At 41.3% G+C, this 15,083-nt stretch overlaps 1 protein-coding gene across 1 annotated transcript in view; it reads left to right on the top strand.

The window, feature by feature from the left end:
• LOC110494271 (testis-expressed protein 264) overlaps window positions 1–15,083 on the top strand; it is a 157,234-nt gene extending 142,151 nt beyond the window's left edge. Inside the window, exon 4 of the mRNA XM_021569215.2 lies at window positions 13,245–15,083. Within this exon, the coding sequence (XP_021424890.1) occupies window positions 13,245–13,558 (314 nt within the window). The 3' untranslated portion in view covers window positions 13,559–15,083. The remainder of the gene's footprint in view (window positions 1–13,244) is intronic.

Here is a 15,083-nt window from a genome sequence, read left to right as displayed (position 1 = left end):
TTATTAATGAAGCCGGTGACTGATATGTTATTGGGTGAATCTCGGAACATATTTCAGTCTGTGCCATCGAAACAGTCCTGTAGTTTAGCATACGCTTCATCGGACCATTTCCGTATTGAGCGCGTCACTAGTACTTCCTGTTTGAGTTTATGCTTGTGAGCTGGAATCTGTGTGTTGATTAAAGTTGATCTAGAGTTTTGACGGCTCTAGTTACAAAGGTGAAATGCTGGTAAAAACGAGTTAAGACTGAGTTCAGTTTCCCTGCATTAAAATCACCGGCCACTAGGAGTGACGCCTCTGGATGTGCATTTTCTTGTTTGCTTATGGCATTATACAGCTCATCGAGTGTGGTCTTAGTGCCAACATCGGATTGTGGTGGTAAATAGACAGCTACAAAAAATATAGATGAAAACTCTCTTGGTAAATAGTATGGTGTGTAGCTTATCATGAGGTATTCTAACTCAGGCAAGGAAAAACCTAGAGACTTCCTTAACATTAGAGATTGCGCACCAGCAGTTGTTAGGAAAGAGACAAACGCCTCCCCCTTAACGTTACCCAAAGCTGCCTTTTGGTCTTGCTGATCCATAAAAGAAACAGCTAGATGTACCGTATTTTATCCATTTCCTTTTTCAGCCACGACTCTGAGAAACAGAGAATATTACAGATCTTCAGGTCCTTCATTGAATGGAACTTGTCCTTAAATGGAACTTGTCTAGCTTGTTCTCTAGTGGTTGTACATTTGCCAATAGAACACAGGGTAGAGGCTGTTTATTTACTCACCGACGTATTCTCGCTCGTTTACACTTTTTCTGCCATATCTTCCTCTTTCGAGTCCCACGGTTTAGGGCCTGGCCCGGGATGAGCAGTATGTCCCCAGCTGCCGATTCATTGAAGTAGAAATCTTCATCCAATTTGAGGTTAGTGATCGCTGTTCTGATGTCCAAAAGCTCTTTTCGGTCATAGGAAATGATGGAGGAAATATTATGTACAAAAAAATTAAGATCAGCATAAAAAAACACAAAATAGCAGAATTGGTCAGGAGCCCGTAAGACGGCAGCTATCCACTGCAGCACCATCTTCCTGAAGTGTGTGTGTTTGTGTCTTTGGTGGTCGTTTACAGATGCCACACATCACACATTATGCTATTTTTTATGCCATCACTTTGGGATAATAATCACTCTGGACCACCAGTAAAGCAGAAATGTCATGATAGAAAGGCATACTCAACTTTAGAGAGAATTTTGTGAGACAATAAAGAGAGTTTGGAGCAACGGTTCCCAAACTAGGACTCACAACCCTATGTGGGGTCGCCTGACATGAAAATGGGGTCGCGGGAGAATTTCCTATTCCAAATCCTGAGGAAACAATCATATATAGAAAAACAAATATTAGAATATTGTCTTTATCTCAAAATCATTGTAATGTGGTTAATCTTCAAAATATAAATTAAAATCTCAAAGATAAAATTCAATGAGAGAGCGCCCTAGATCGTGGGAAAAGGTCACACTTGACTGTTGCTCTTGAATCATTCCCATGGTAAATGGCTAGGCCCGCTATGCTATAAAACCACACACAGAGACTGATATTACTGGCCACAATTGATAAGGTGAAACTAATGTGTGGGGAGGCGTATGCACAGAAACTCACATCAATACCTTTGTCAGATAACACTGTTAAACAAAGAATATATGCCAGGAAACTGGCTGACCGACTCGAACTCTCCAGCTTATGCTCCTCTAAATGGATGTTAGCTGAGGGTTGAAATTCCCATGTATTGACTTTTGTTCTCTATACATGTCAGGGGATGCTATTCACGAGGACATATTGTTCTATTTCACAATTCCTGGGCATGAAAGGGCACAGGGGATGTTCTGTGTGCTGCGTTGCTATATTGACGATATTTTTTTTCCTCCATGGGATCAAAGGGTGGGCTTTTGCACCGATGGGGCTCCATCTATTGCGGGATGGCGGGCAGATCTCTGCACTGTAGTTATGAATGTGTTTCCCCCATCCATCGCCTTGTGCGTGTTTCAGAAAACAGAAAACAGCATCAGTAAGTGTCCCACACTAGTTCTGAGTGCTCACCTCCAACACTTGGAAGAGCACTTTGGGACCTACTTTCCAAACCGTTTGACTGTGATCCTGGCTCAGTTGACATGCCGGTAAGTGAAATCGAACAGCTGATCGAGCTCTCATGTGACCGAATGCATTCATGGGTCACTACGGAGGAGTTTTGGTTCCTGACTCAATAATAGAATAATAGCCTCCTGTCTGCCTTTGAGCATTAAGGCCCGGTTTAAACAACTGGGAACTCGAAACTGGGACCTCGGAAATCTCCGACTTCAGTACGTTCAAGGCAACTGGGAACTCTAAATATAACAAGCTCCGAAGGGGAAAAATCTCTTTCTAGAGATACAACTTTCCGACCTGAAGATCACTGGCATCATGATTTGACCTCTCGTTTTTCAGAGATCATAGTGGTCTTGAAAGCACCATCAAATTAATATCTGTGTAAAGCTGGATTCAGTGCTCTCGTCTGCATTAAAACCAAATATCGATACAGGTGGGAGAGATGAGGTGAGCACTGTCGACCACACCCGACTTTGAGAATCTCAGACGCGACACACATCAAGCACACCCACCTCATTAGGGGTGGTGAGATTTTAGTTAAAGCCACTCCGACATTGCTCGTCCTAATATTTATACATTTCTTAATTCCATTCTTTTACTTTTAGATTTGTGTATTGTTGTGAATTGTTCTATACTACTGCACTGGTGGAGCTAGGAACACCAGCATTTCGCACCACCTGCAATAACATACAGGTATGCTAAATATGTGAATGTGACCAATAAAATTTGATTTGAGATAAGATACATTGTCAGACTAATTAGAAATTGACTGTCATAGCCCCACATTAAAAGTATGTGATGGTGAGTTGAGAAGAAAATCAGAAATTCTGTTATAATGTTTTTCAAATGACTGCCATACCCCCAAATAATGGACAAATCAGGGTTTTTATGTATATATATATATATATATATATATATATATATATATATATATATATATAGATATAGATAAAGATAAAGAAAAAGGCCTCTGGGGACGGAGGCCGGGATTAAAAATAAAACATAGCATGGCAGCAACACATGACAACACAGCATAGTAGCAGCACAAAACATGGTACAAACATTATTGGGCACAGACAACAGCACATAGTGCCAACTGTAAAGTTTGATGGAGGAGGAATAATGGTCTGGGGCTGTTTTTCATGGTTCAGGCTACACCACTTAGATCCAGTGAAGGTAAATCTTTACTCTACAGCATACAATGATATTCTAGACGATTATGTGCTTCCAACTTTGTGGCAACAGTTTGGGGAAGGCCCATTCCTGTTTCAGCATGACAATGCCCCCATGCACAAAGCGAGGTCCATACAGAAATGGTTTGTCGAGATCGGTGGGGAAGAACTGACTGGCCTGCACAAAGCCCTGGCTGAAACCCCATCGTACATCTTTGGGATGAATTTCAACACTGACTGCGAGCCAGGCCTAATCGCCCAACATCAGTGCCCGACCTCACTAATGCTTGTGTGGCTTAATGAAAACAAGTTCCTGTAGCAATGTTCCATCATTTTAGTGGAAAGCCTTCCCAGAGGAGTGGAGGCTCTTATACCAGCAAAGGGGGAACCAACTACATATTAATGCCCATGATATTGAATTGAGATGTTCGACAAGTAGGTGTCCACATACTTTTGGTCATATAGTGTACATGTCAGTAATACACAACAGGTAAGTCACATGGGGGAGAAGCGTTGTGCTGTGAGGTGTTGCTTTATTTGTTTTTTTAAACCAGGTTTGCTGTTCACTTGCGCTGTATTTGATGGAAGGGAGCTCCATGCACTCATGGCTCTGTATTATACTGTATGTTAGAGAGAGAGAGAGAGAGAGAGAGAGTGTGTTTTCCTAATGAGAGACAGTTCAATCAGCGGTGCCTCGCTGTGTCTGTTGTTCGACTTTCCACCCAGACCTACCTGTGTGTGGCCAGCCAGCCTGTAACTCAAATACACCACCTTGGATGGTGGACTTACTAGTAGTGTACATACTGCTGTACTGTGTGCTCAACGTCTCTCTAGACTCGAGGAAGGACAATACATTTGAATACTTATTTCTTAACGCAGGAGACATACACAAGGATACTACAAAAATAGATGTGTTCTTTTTTTATGTTGCCACATAATGAGATGATTAATATTCTCTGTAGGTCTTACACCTGTACCTCAGGATACCTGTTTACCAAGTGTTCCTGTTTGAGGAGGGTCTGCTTTTGCATGTACTAAAGTATTTATTTTAACACTGGCGAAACGTTGCAGACTGTGCATGATTATTCACAAACGCTGCAATGTGAGAGATTGTTAGTCCAACTTGCACAATAGGGGGATTCAATTTAGAACACAAACCCATGTCGAGGGTAGTTATGGAAGTCATTTGCACCCGCATGCACTGAGTAAAGTGAAAGACACACAAACCAGTGGTCTTCATGGATAAACATTACGCTTCCCTCGCACTCCGAAACCATGGGATCATGCAGTGCAAAGCCATCATCTGTCCTTGATGAGCTGTTTGAGCTGAACTGAGGATGTCTGGGTCAATAGGACATTATTCTTATTATTATCCTCCAGTAGTAGTACAGAGATGGCTACACTATAATTTAGTCCTACTAAATGTAATTTATCTCTAATTGCTATATAATTACGCAACAATTATCATATCTTTAATGTAATTGTTATGTCATTATTCCTACATATGATCTTGTTGTTTTAATCAAGGCCAATGAAAGGGGGAGGTGTCAGGTGTGCTAGCTACAGCAAAATATTTAGTTTTACATATTGCCCTTAAAATGACATACTTACTGTAATTGATGGATCTTTGAAATGCTAACATGTCAATAGTGCATTAGGAACCATTACAATATAAATGCCAGTTTTTCCTTTTCGTGTTTTGCTGTCTTACATAGTTATTTAGTCTAGAACCAATGAAGTTGTGTATGGAAGTAATATTGCAAATCTAAGTGTTTCTGCTTTCCCCATCAAGAATCCTCATTAAAAACAAACAGACTAATGTTAGTAAAACACAAATGTCAGACCGGTCTTCTCTTCTTAATATAGAAAGATACCTGCTGCAGCCTTCTCCTGTGGATAGCGTGGGTAGATGACAGAATAGGTGTATTTAGTCTTTTTTTTTTATTCTATTTTTTGTTGCTGTCACAGTCCCCTCCCCTCATGCTCCTCTTCAAACTCCCAGCCTGCCTCTGTCGTGTCTGTCTCTAATTACCTCCAGCTATCCTCCTTTAAAACCCCCCTCTCTTCTCCTCTCTTCGTTCCCACTGGGCCCAATTTAGCAACTAATATAAGCAAATGTTATCTAAAAGACTTTCCAAAGCATAGTCTGCTTCAATTTGGGAGCTTTGTCATGACTTATTTACAGTTTTTCGTGGGTGAAAGTAGTCTGGTTTGGTTGGAAGCATCTTCCTGGGGGCTTTCCGCCCCATTACCTTAAATAGACCAATTATTTCCCATCTCCGCTGCTGGTAGAACATAACCACTATACCTGGCATGGATGTTTTCTACAGAATGAGAAATGTAAAATACAACACATATATAATAACTCCATGGACCTACACGTCCTCATCTCCTCCCTCTCATTGAGAAGGCTTAGGATGCCCCCTTAACGGAAAAACTCAGGCCGAATAAGGATCACTGCCTCATATTCCCTTGTTAGACCAAATGGGTTTGCTGTGTATGGACTTGTTGGCTGGTAAATGGGATGTTTCTCAGCTTAATAATATGCCATAAATAACCCCATCATCAGAACACCTCTCATATAGACGTAGTCCCTGTATATTAGACAGGCTCAGATACGCTGAACCCTGGACCTGATAATGAGCTTGCTGTGAGATGGAGAGATCTGATTGGAGGGGGGACTTGTGTGAGGGGCTCAGAGAGTCTGTTTGTGTATTGCACTGTGGTCCCCTGTGATACTATATGGTCCATAATACAGTGTGATTAGTTTTTTGGGGGGCCATGAACACAAAAGGGGAGTTGTCTTTGACTACTAGCACTGACTTTGTAGTTGTATTTATTACAATTAAGGCAGTTACACATTTTTAAAACATTACAATACATTCATAACAGATTTCACAACACACTTAGTGTGTGCCCTCAGGCCCCTACTCCGCTACCACATATCTATAACCCAAAATCCATGTGTACGTGTATAGCGCTGTGTCGGTCAGGAAGTTTCGTAAGCTGGTGATTGTCAAGCAAATAATTGTCTGTCTCACGGTAATTGACCGTAATTAACATAAACACATTTAGCATCTCCTGGCTTCCACACACAGCCTACAAGCCACTGATGCAGACCTTTGGAGCATTCACATTTTAACAAGTCTAATAAATCCATGTAATATAGCCTACACCTTCACAATAAATCCATTATTGATATTAGACAGGTCTAAAGAAACATGATATGAAGAAAATGTAGTCTATTTCAGAAGAACAGAACAGCATACTCTGAGTTGTCCTTATGTTAGGTCCTGATCTGGCTATGCCAAATGGCTGTGGGCTACTTAATTTAGAGTTATTAATGTAACTTTAGTTGTTCTACAAACATTGGGCTATATGTTTTGATTTTTTATATATTGCATGATGTGACTCTAATGATGATTTGGGTTTTTTTGTGTGCAGACTGTACACACTACATCAGTCACTCATTCACAATTTGAAAAGCACTTGATAATGCCTAGAATTTGCAGCTAAGACGCAAATCTGAAAGTGCGAACCACTGCATTTAACCATGGCAAGGTGACTGGGAATATGGCCGAGTACAAACAGTGTAGTTATTCCCTCCGTAAGGCAATCAAACAGGCAAAATGTTAGTATAGAGACAGAGTGGAGTTGCAATTCAACAGCTCAGACACGAGACGTATGTGGCAGGGTCTACAGACAATCACGGACTACAAAGGGAAAACCAGCCATGTCGCGGACACCGATGTCTTGCTTCCGGACAAGCTAAACACCTTCTTCACCTGCTTTGAGGATAACAAAGTGCCACCGACGCGGCCCGCTACCAATGACTGCGGGCTCTCCTTCTCCGTGGCCGACGTGAGTAAGATTGTTAAGTGTGTTAACCACTCGCAAGGCTGCCGGGCCCAGACGTAGTCCTCAGAGCAGCTGGCTGGGGTGTTTACGGACATATTCAATCTCTCCCTATCCCAGTCTGCAATCCTCACATGCGTCAAGATGTCCACCATTGTTCCTGTACCCAAGAAAGCAAAGGTAAATTAACTAAATGACTATCCACTATACCTGGTAGGACTCACTTCTGTCGTCATGAAATTCTTTGAGAGACTAGTCAAGGATCATATCACCACTACCTTACCTGACACCCTAGACCAGGGGTGCCCAGACTTTAGTTACATAGGATCTACTTTTTCCACCCTCTTCCTAACGTGGTCTACCCCCTCTTCTGCCCCCGCCAATATTAAATAACATTTCACCTTATTGATTGGATGATGCTGTCAGCAAGCTTTGCATAGTCTGGGTTGTAGCTACTGATTGCTAGCCTCAAGCATGTGTCCAGGTGATCATCGCTTAAGAGTGGACCAGTATTTTGACTTGATGAACCCATTGATGCAGCAGGTCATGGCTGGTGCTCCATTACACAGGTTTGTAAATGGGTAACTGAGTGCTATTAATAAAGTCCTTGAATGTCACAAAAATGTCCTCCCATTGAGTTTTTCCTTTCAACTATATGATTTTGAGCAGTTCCTCTTTGGCAGTCATATCTTCAAACACCATTCTGATGAAAATGCAAAACTGAGATGTGTCGATCACGTCTGCCGACTCATCAAATTAAAGTGAAAGAACGCACTAATTTATGTATTTTTTAAGATGCTCCCTCAAATCCTCATCCACCATTTCACAGCGCGGTGTAACAGTATTTCTGGATAGCTGAATATCCTTAATAGCAGAAATGATTTCTGATTTATTTTTGAAATCATCAAATCATCATCTGCTGACTCTAAAAAGGCCTCTTTTACCATTTCTCCATCCTGGAATGCTTTCTTGTGCATTGCTAGTATGCAATTTTGAGCTGGGACTTGTAAAGATCGATTGTTGGGCAGCTAGTTGAGACTGAACTCTTTTACTTTTCTCTTACGTAGTTCACTTTTAGCTGGAAAGTCACTTTCATATTTCTTGTGAACAGTTTTGAAATGCCTCTCGACATTTCCCTCCTTAGCAAGAGCTACGTTTGAATGGCAATCAGACACAAATTTTGAATTTGTTGTGGTGAAAAGTGGTAGATTTTCAGTTTCTTGCTGCTTGGTCCAGCACTCATAATAAACACAGAACCGCAAATTCATAGAAAAAAAGTAGTAAAAAAACAACTAGCACTGGAACAACAAAGAATATTCTGTTACAGGTCTCACAAGCATGGAAATGTAAACGTACTAACTGCAGATGGTTGCTATGGTAGCGACAGTTTGGAAAACAAATGTAGCAACTATAGTGCTCCGGGTTGGTCCAATTTTATGTCAATCAAGCAATTTTGGGGGGGAAATATTTTGGCTGTACACTAATATTCTAGCATTTAACCTGTAAGAAAAGCATACGGTGCTTCAGAGCTGTGGTTCTCATTATCTTTAAGCAGACTCGATGGTAACGCTGTGAATTGCCAAAGTATATATATATTTTTTCTAATAGGTTAATTGACATCGTTTGAGTCAGTTGGAGGTGTACCTGTGGATGTTTTTCAAGGCCTACCTTCAAACTCAGTGCCTCTTTGCTTGACATCATGGGAAATTTCCAAACGCCTGAAGGCACCGCGTTCATCTGTAAAAACAATAGTATGCAAGGATAAACACCATGGGCACATGCAGCCGTCATACCGCTCAGGAAGACGCGTTCTGTCTCCTAGAGATTAATGTACTTTGGTGCGAAAAGTGCAAATCAATCCCAGAACAACAGCAAAGAACCTTGTGAAGATGCTGGAGGAAACAGGTACAAAAGTATCTATATCCACAGTAAAACGAGTCCTATATCGACATAACCTGAAAGGCCACTCAGCAAAGAAGAAGCCACCGCTCCAAAACCCCCATAAAAAATCCTGACTACGGTTTGCAACTGCACATGGGACAAAGATCGCACTTTTTGGATAAATGTCCTCTGGTCTGATGAAACAAAAATATAACTGTTTGGCCATAATGACCATCGTTATGTTTGGAGGAAAAAGGGTGAGGCTTGCAAGCCGAACTACACCATCCCAATCGTGAAGCACGGGGGTGGCAGCATCATGTTGTGGGGGTGCTTTGCTGCAGGAGTACTGGTGCACTTCACAAAATAGATGGCATCATAAGGTAGGAAAATTATGTGGATATATTGAAGGAACATCTAAAGACATCAGCCTGCAAATGGGTCTTCCAAATGGACAATGACCCCAAGCATTCTTCCAAAGTTGTGGCAAAATGGCTTAAGGACTACAAAGTCAAGGTATTGGAGTGGCCATCACAAAGCCCTGACCTCAATCCCATAGAAAATTTGTGGGCAGAACTGGAAAAGCTTGTGTGAGCAAGGAGGTCTACAAACCTGACTCAGTTACACTAGTTCTGTCAGGAGGAATGGGCCAAAATTCACCCAATTTATTGTGGGATGCTTGTGGTAGGCTACCCAAAATTTTTGACCCAAGTTAAACAATTTAAAGACAATGCTACCAAATACTAATTGAGTGCATGTTAAGAAAGTGCTAATCCTTACTGACCTATGACAGGGAATTTTTACTTGGATTAAATGTCAGGAATTGTGAAAAACTGAGTTTAAATGTATTTGCCTAAGGTGTATGTAAACTTCCGGCACAGTCAACTTAGTGTCAACTTCTGACCCACTGGAATTGTGATAGTGAATTATGAGTGAAATAATCTGTCTTTTAAAAATGACTTGTGTCATGAACAAAATAGATGTCCTAACCAACTTGCCAAAACTATAGTTTGTTAAGAGAAATGTGTGTATTTGTTGAAAAACAAGTTCTAGTGACTCCAACCTAAGTGTATGTAAACTTCAGACTTCAGCTGTATATACAGTATTATATTCTACATTTTCTTAGTCTATGCCGCTCTGACATTGCTCGTCCAAATATTTATATATTCTTAATTCCATTCATTTTCTTTAGATTTGTGTTTATTGTGTGTATTGTTAGATACTACTAGTTAGATATTACTGCACTGTTGGAGCTAGAAACAGAAGCATTTCGCTACACCCGCAATAACATCTACTAAACACGTATGTGACAAATGAAATCTGATTTGACTGCCTTCATGACTCGTGTCAGCTGGTGTGGCGGTAATACGGACACTGCAACAGCCCTATACGTGTGTGTATAGTGTGTATGTTACCATGTGTGTGTTTGCGTGTGTGTCTGTGCCTACAGTATGTTTGTGTTTCTTCACAGTCCCCGCTGTTGTCTCTTTATCTGTTTTTTAAAATCTGACTACTGCTTCCATCAGTTACCTGATGTGGAATAGAGTTCTATGTCATCATGGCTCTATGTAGACTTTTCTGATAACTGCTTTTTTGAGGGAAAAGTGTACTTACTACGACTGTGATTTGTGGTTGTCTCACCGAGCTATCTTAAGATGAATGCACTAATTGTAAGTCGCTCTAGATAAGAGCGTCTGTTAAATGACTAAAATGTCAAAGGTAATGAGAGGCTGGCCCAGGGTGTCCTGTTACCCTTCTGGGACGCTGACAGGAGATTCATCTCCCATCTTTCCTTAATGAATTAACCTCTCCAAGGCTGCTGGAAGATAGAATATAACAATGATCGCCTTTCAATAGAGAACCTTTTCTTCGGTTCATCATCAACATGAATGGGCAGTAAGATTGTCTTTGTGTGCGTCAGTGATTCCCTGTTGGTGACTATGTAACCTGGGATGCTCTCCTATATCACACACCTGTCACAGTAGCATGATATACATGCTTTAGATGTATTTGTTTACATGAAGAGATCACATGATTGAGATACAGGTGACTGATTGGTGTTGCCGACTCCTCACTGGAGGCGTTGTTGTCCTGTAGACACGAGGAAGAATAGCAAGCCTGCCGCCCTGCTCCTGCTTCACTGGGTGTGAGTGACATTTGGACATGGTTTAGGAGGGGAGATTTGAGGCGTGCTGTTTGCTTTGTCTCTTTCTTACATTAATCAATGCCCAAAAGGTCTCACATAATTGTGTCTATTTTCAGCCCATCCATTTCTGCACAATGACCACAGAGCTGGGGCCTAATTGAGACGCCAGTGCTAATTTTCAGCGAGAGCATGATAGGCAGGGACTCATCTCTCTGGCCTCAAAATGATACAGACGGGGAAATGGCAGAGGTCAGACTAGCTTTTCGCCATGAAAGAGATCAAGATGATTCATTAATCTCCATTCCAGGGCCGTTAGACCTACACACGCGCGTGCACACACACATTCACACTCCCGCAAACACATTCACACAAACCACTTGGATCATAACAAGCTTAGGAGGATATCATGACTAGACACTGGTGGATATTCATCCATCAGAAGGGACTAGTGAGCATAGGCGAATCAGGCTCAGCGTTTGGCACATCTTAATTACTATGAAAGCATTATTGGCCAGTTCATCATGTTATCTTTGTAGCATTACACTAATGGTCCATCCTGGTGATGAATGCACTTATTATTTATTTCCTGTACCAGACAGCAGAAACCACGGCCATTTCCCGTCCAGTAAAGGAGTGAGTTGGAGAAATACTAAATGAGTAACCAGGCAGTATGGCATCATTAGATATCATTTGACTGATATTGCTGTGTGGTTGACTGTGTAGGAATGGGCCTTTTGACCAATGATATCAGTCTTACCAATGCTTAATAGGTGGGGAGAGAGAAATATAATTCTGATGTAATGACCCATAAAGAATGAGGGTGATGTGATTGTAATAACCCATAATAACATATTACTATGATTTGCTCCCCTTAAATACCAGAAGAGGAGCACATCTCAGTGACTGGGTTTGTGAATAAAGGAGCTGGCCCAAGACGCATGCCATACGCGCATACACACACACATGCGCATACACACACACACACACACAGTATCCATGCACAGAACAGGGTTACAGCGGCACATCAGCATATCAAAGATTCCCTCACTCACTGAGATCCTCGATGCTTCTCGGAGGTGAGATCTGCATTGCAGTCTTGCATACACTCATCCATTCATAGTCCATCCAACCAGAAGGAAGGAAGGAAGGAAGGAAGAAAGGAAGGAAGGATGGAAGGAGTGAGTGAGTGAGTGAGTGAGTGAGTGAGTGAGTGAGTGAGTGAGTGAGTGAGTGAGTGAGTGAGTGAGTGAGTGAGAATACTGTTATTGTTGCCTGTTGCTGCCCACATTCAAACTGGCCCAATTTTGTCAGCCTCTATTAAAAATGTACTAAAATTGCAGATCTACCATTAACACCAATGAAATATCTGTTTGTAATGTAGCTAGTTCCCTCCTACTGTATGTGAGCTGTTGAGTGACGTGGGAATATATCAAGTGTATGTCTAATTATAAACAGGGTAGTTTGGGTTGCATTGTGCCTACGAACAGCCCTTAGCCGTGGTATATTGGCCATATACCACACCACCTCGGGCGTATTGATTAAAAATATCCTGCCTAAAGGCTCTTCTTAAGCACGACAGTACACAGAGTGCCTGGATACAGACCTTAGCTGCGGTATATTGGTCATTTTCAGTATCACAAACCCCTGAGGTGCCTTATTACTATTATAATCTGGTTACCAATGTAACCACCCAGTTTATAATGTACGATATACCACGGCTTTCAGCATCCAGGAGCCAGACTACCTGATTTATAATGGTCAATATACTACACCCCTCAGGCCTTATTGATTAAATGTACAGGGTAAAGTTTGTACTTGTAGCTCGCTTTCTCTAATTGTATCTTTTGTCTGTTACCCTTTTTATAGTTGTTGATGTAATTATTTAGCTTGCTGCTGGAAGGCTCCCAACCACATTAAGGACAGTATCTTGTCAGGATGCCAACACTGTGCCTCTGTCTACACACTCTTTCTCCCTCCCTCTCTCCCTCTCTAGCCTTTCTCTCACTCTTGAAAATGACTTCAATTCGCCATGTCACTTCACACCTCTCTTCCTGTGGTTGCAGGTGTAATGACCCACAGTGATGTCAGCAGCACTATGAGCGGCCAGGTGCAGTCAGAGAACACAGAGACGTCTCCGGCCCCCTCACTGCCCCCTTCACTGCCCCACAGGGACCAGGGGGACGGGAACGAGCAGGGGCAGGCCGAGGAACACAAGGAGCCCATCAACGACACGGAGCACAGGGACAGGGGCTCCAGCGAATCAGTGGGCAGCGGCTCTTCCTTTGAGGAACTGGACTTGGTGGAGGAGCTGGAGAGAGAGTTGGGGAAGGAAGAGGAAGGCCTCACGGTGGAGGAAGGAGCCAAGGAAGCCCCATGAGAGGCTGTCACTAGCCTAGGGGGGATGGAGAGGAGTAGAAGACGGGGTGATAAAGGGATGGATGGAGGTAACTCCTCTGGGTCTATTATTCTGGGGTGGTAGAGAGATTTCTTCAGCGAATCTTAGTTGTCTTGTATGCCAACTTTTGTTCATAGCCATACAATTTATCATGACAGACATGCCATCTATTTCTGGACCTGTGTACTTTCCTGTACCTAAGACAGTAATTTCTCTATTGAGAGAATATACCAAAACTCTTTTGTAAAACATATCAATAACAACAGTTCTTCCTTTTTCAAAGATTTCTTAATTTAAAAAAGGGTTTATCAATACTAAACAGATATAACTATTGTGACATTCACCAGTAGAAAATGATACACTCTTTGAGTGGAGAGAAATATTGTTACAATATACTTGTGGGACTGATGAAAGTCAATCTTTCTTTTGATTTAAATATTGAAATGTTAAAAACATTGTGTACAATAAATTTAATCATCTCTCATCATAGTAGACACATTTTATATAAGATGGACAACAATTATATATAATCAAATATATAGTGTAAGACTAACAAACATAAGAAGGAATCAAAGGCATTTAGTTGTGAATGATTTGTAATTGCATCTAACAACATATTGTGACAATTGAGATGCTACCTACTTGCAATGGGTTACAATGTTTCCAGAATACTGTTATGATGCCTTTTCACACTATTTAGTGACCAGAAAATCCAGAGCATGTATTGTACAAGAGGGTATCTAAAGCAATATCTGCCTTATTCATTTTTACATGAATAACAACCTTACAAGGTTATTTTGCTTTTGCCCTCAATTTGAAATAGGTTTGACACCTGGGAAACTCTGAGAACTGGGGCAGGGCTTAAACCGAGTGGTGTAGAATAATCCATAGAACTGCAAGAAGAGGGGGTTTAGGTGAAAGTCAGTTCAGACTCATAAAGTCATCAAGGGCTAGGATTTACAATTCAACTCTGAGATGGAAACAGTCTGAAAGTACTGTATTTTTATTCATCTGGTAGATTTATGTTATCTAACAGTTTAACAATATAGCCAATCAAAAGAAAATATTTGAAATCTTCACCTTTCAGATGATCTGTTCTATTACTTTGGCCTAGGTGTTTCCGGTCTAAATCAAATCAAATGTTATTGGTCACATACACATGGTTAGCAGATGTTAATGCGAGTGTAACGAAATGCTTGTGGTGTAGTGAAATGCTTGTGTCTAGAAACTTGTTCAACTACTCTGGTCTGTCATGTGTACCAATATAATCTTTAGTCTTTGACTTGAATCCGGGATACATTGTTCCACTTCTTTTAAGTATTATAACAACTTCCTGTATGGCATGTTGATTATCCTATGATATAGACATGGGGCTCACGCCATTTGTTTTTGTCACATGTTCTTCTGTTGGATCTCTTGCCTTGTGCTTTGAACAAGACAAGATAATGTATACTGCCATGGGGATGTCTTTCTGTTTGGAATAAACATGTTTAATTGCAAATGTTAA

Source organism: Oncorhynchus mykiss, chromosome 17 (assembly GCF_013265735.2).
Source record: "Oncorhynchus mykiss isolate Arlee chromosome 17, USDA_OmykA_1.1, whole genome shotgun sequence".
Lineage (NCBI taxonomy): Eukaryota > Metazoa > Chordata > Actinopteri > Salmoniformes > Salmonidae > Oncorhynchus > Oncorhynchus mykiss.
The sequence above is the reverse complement of the archived record's forward strand: the minus strand, read 5'-3'. Positions and strand labels throughout refer to the sequence as shown.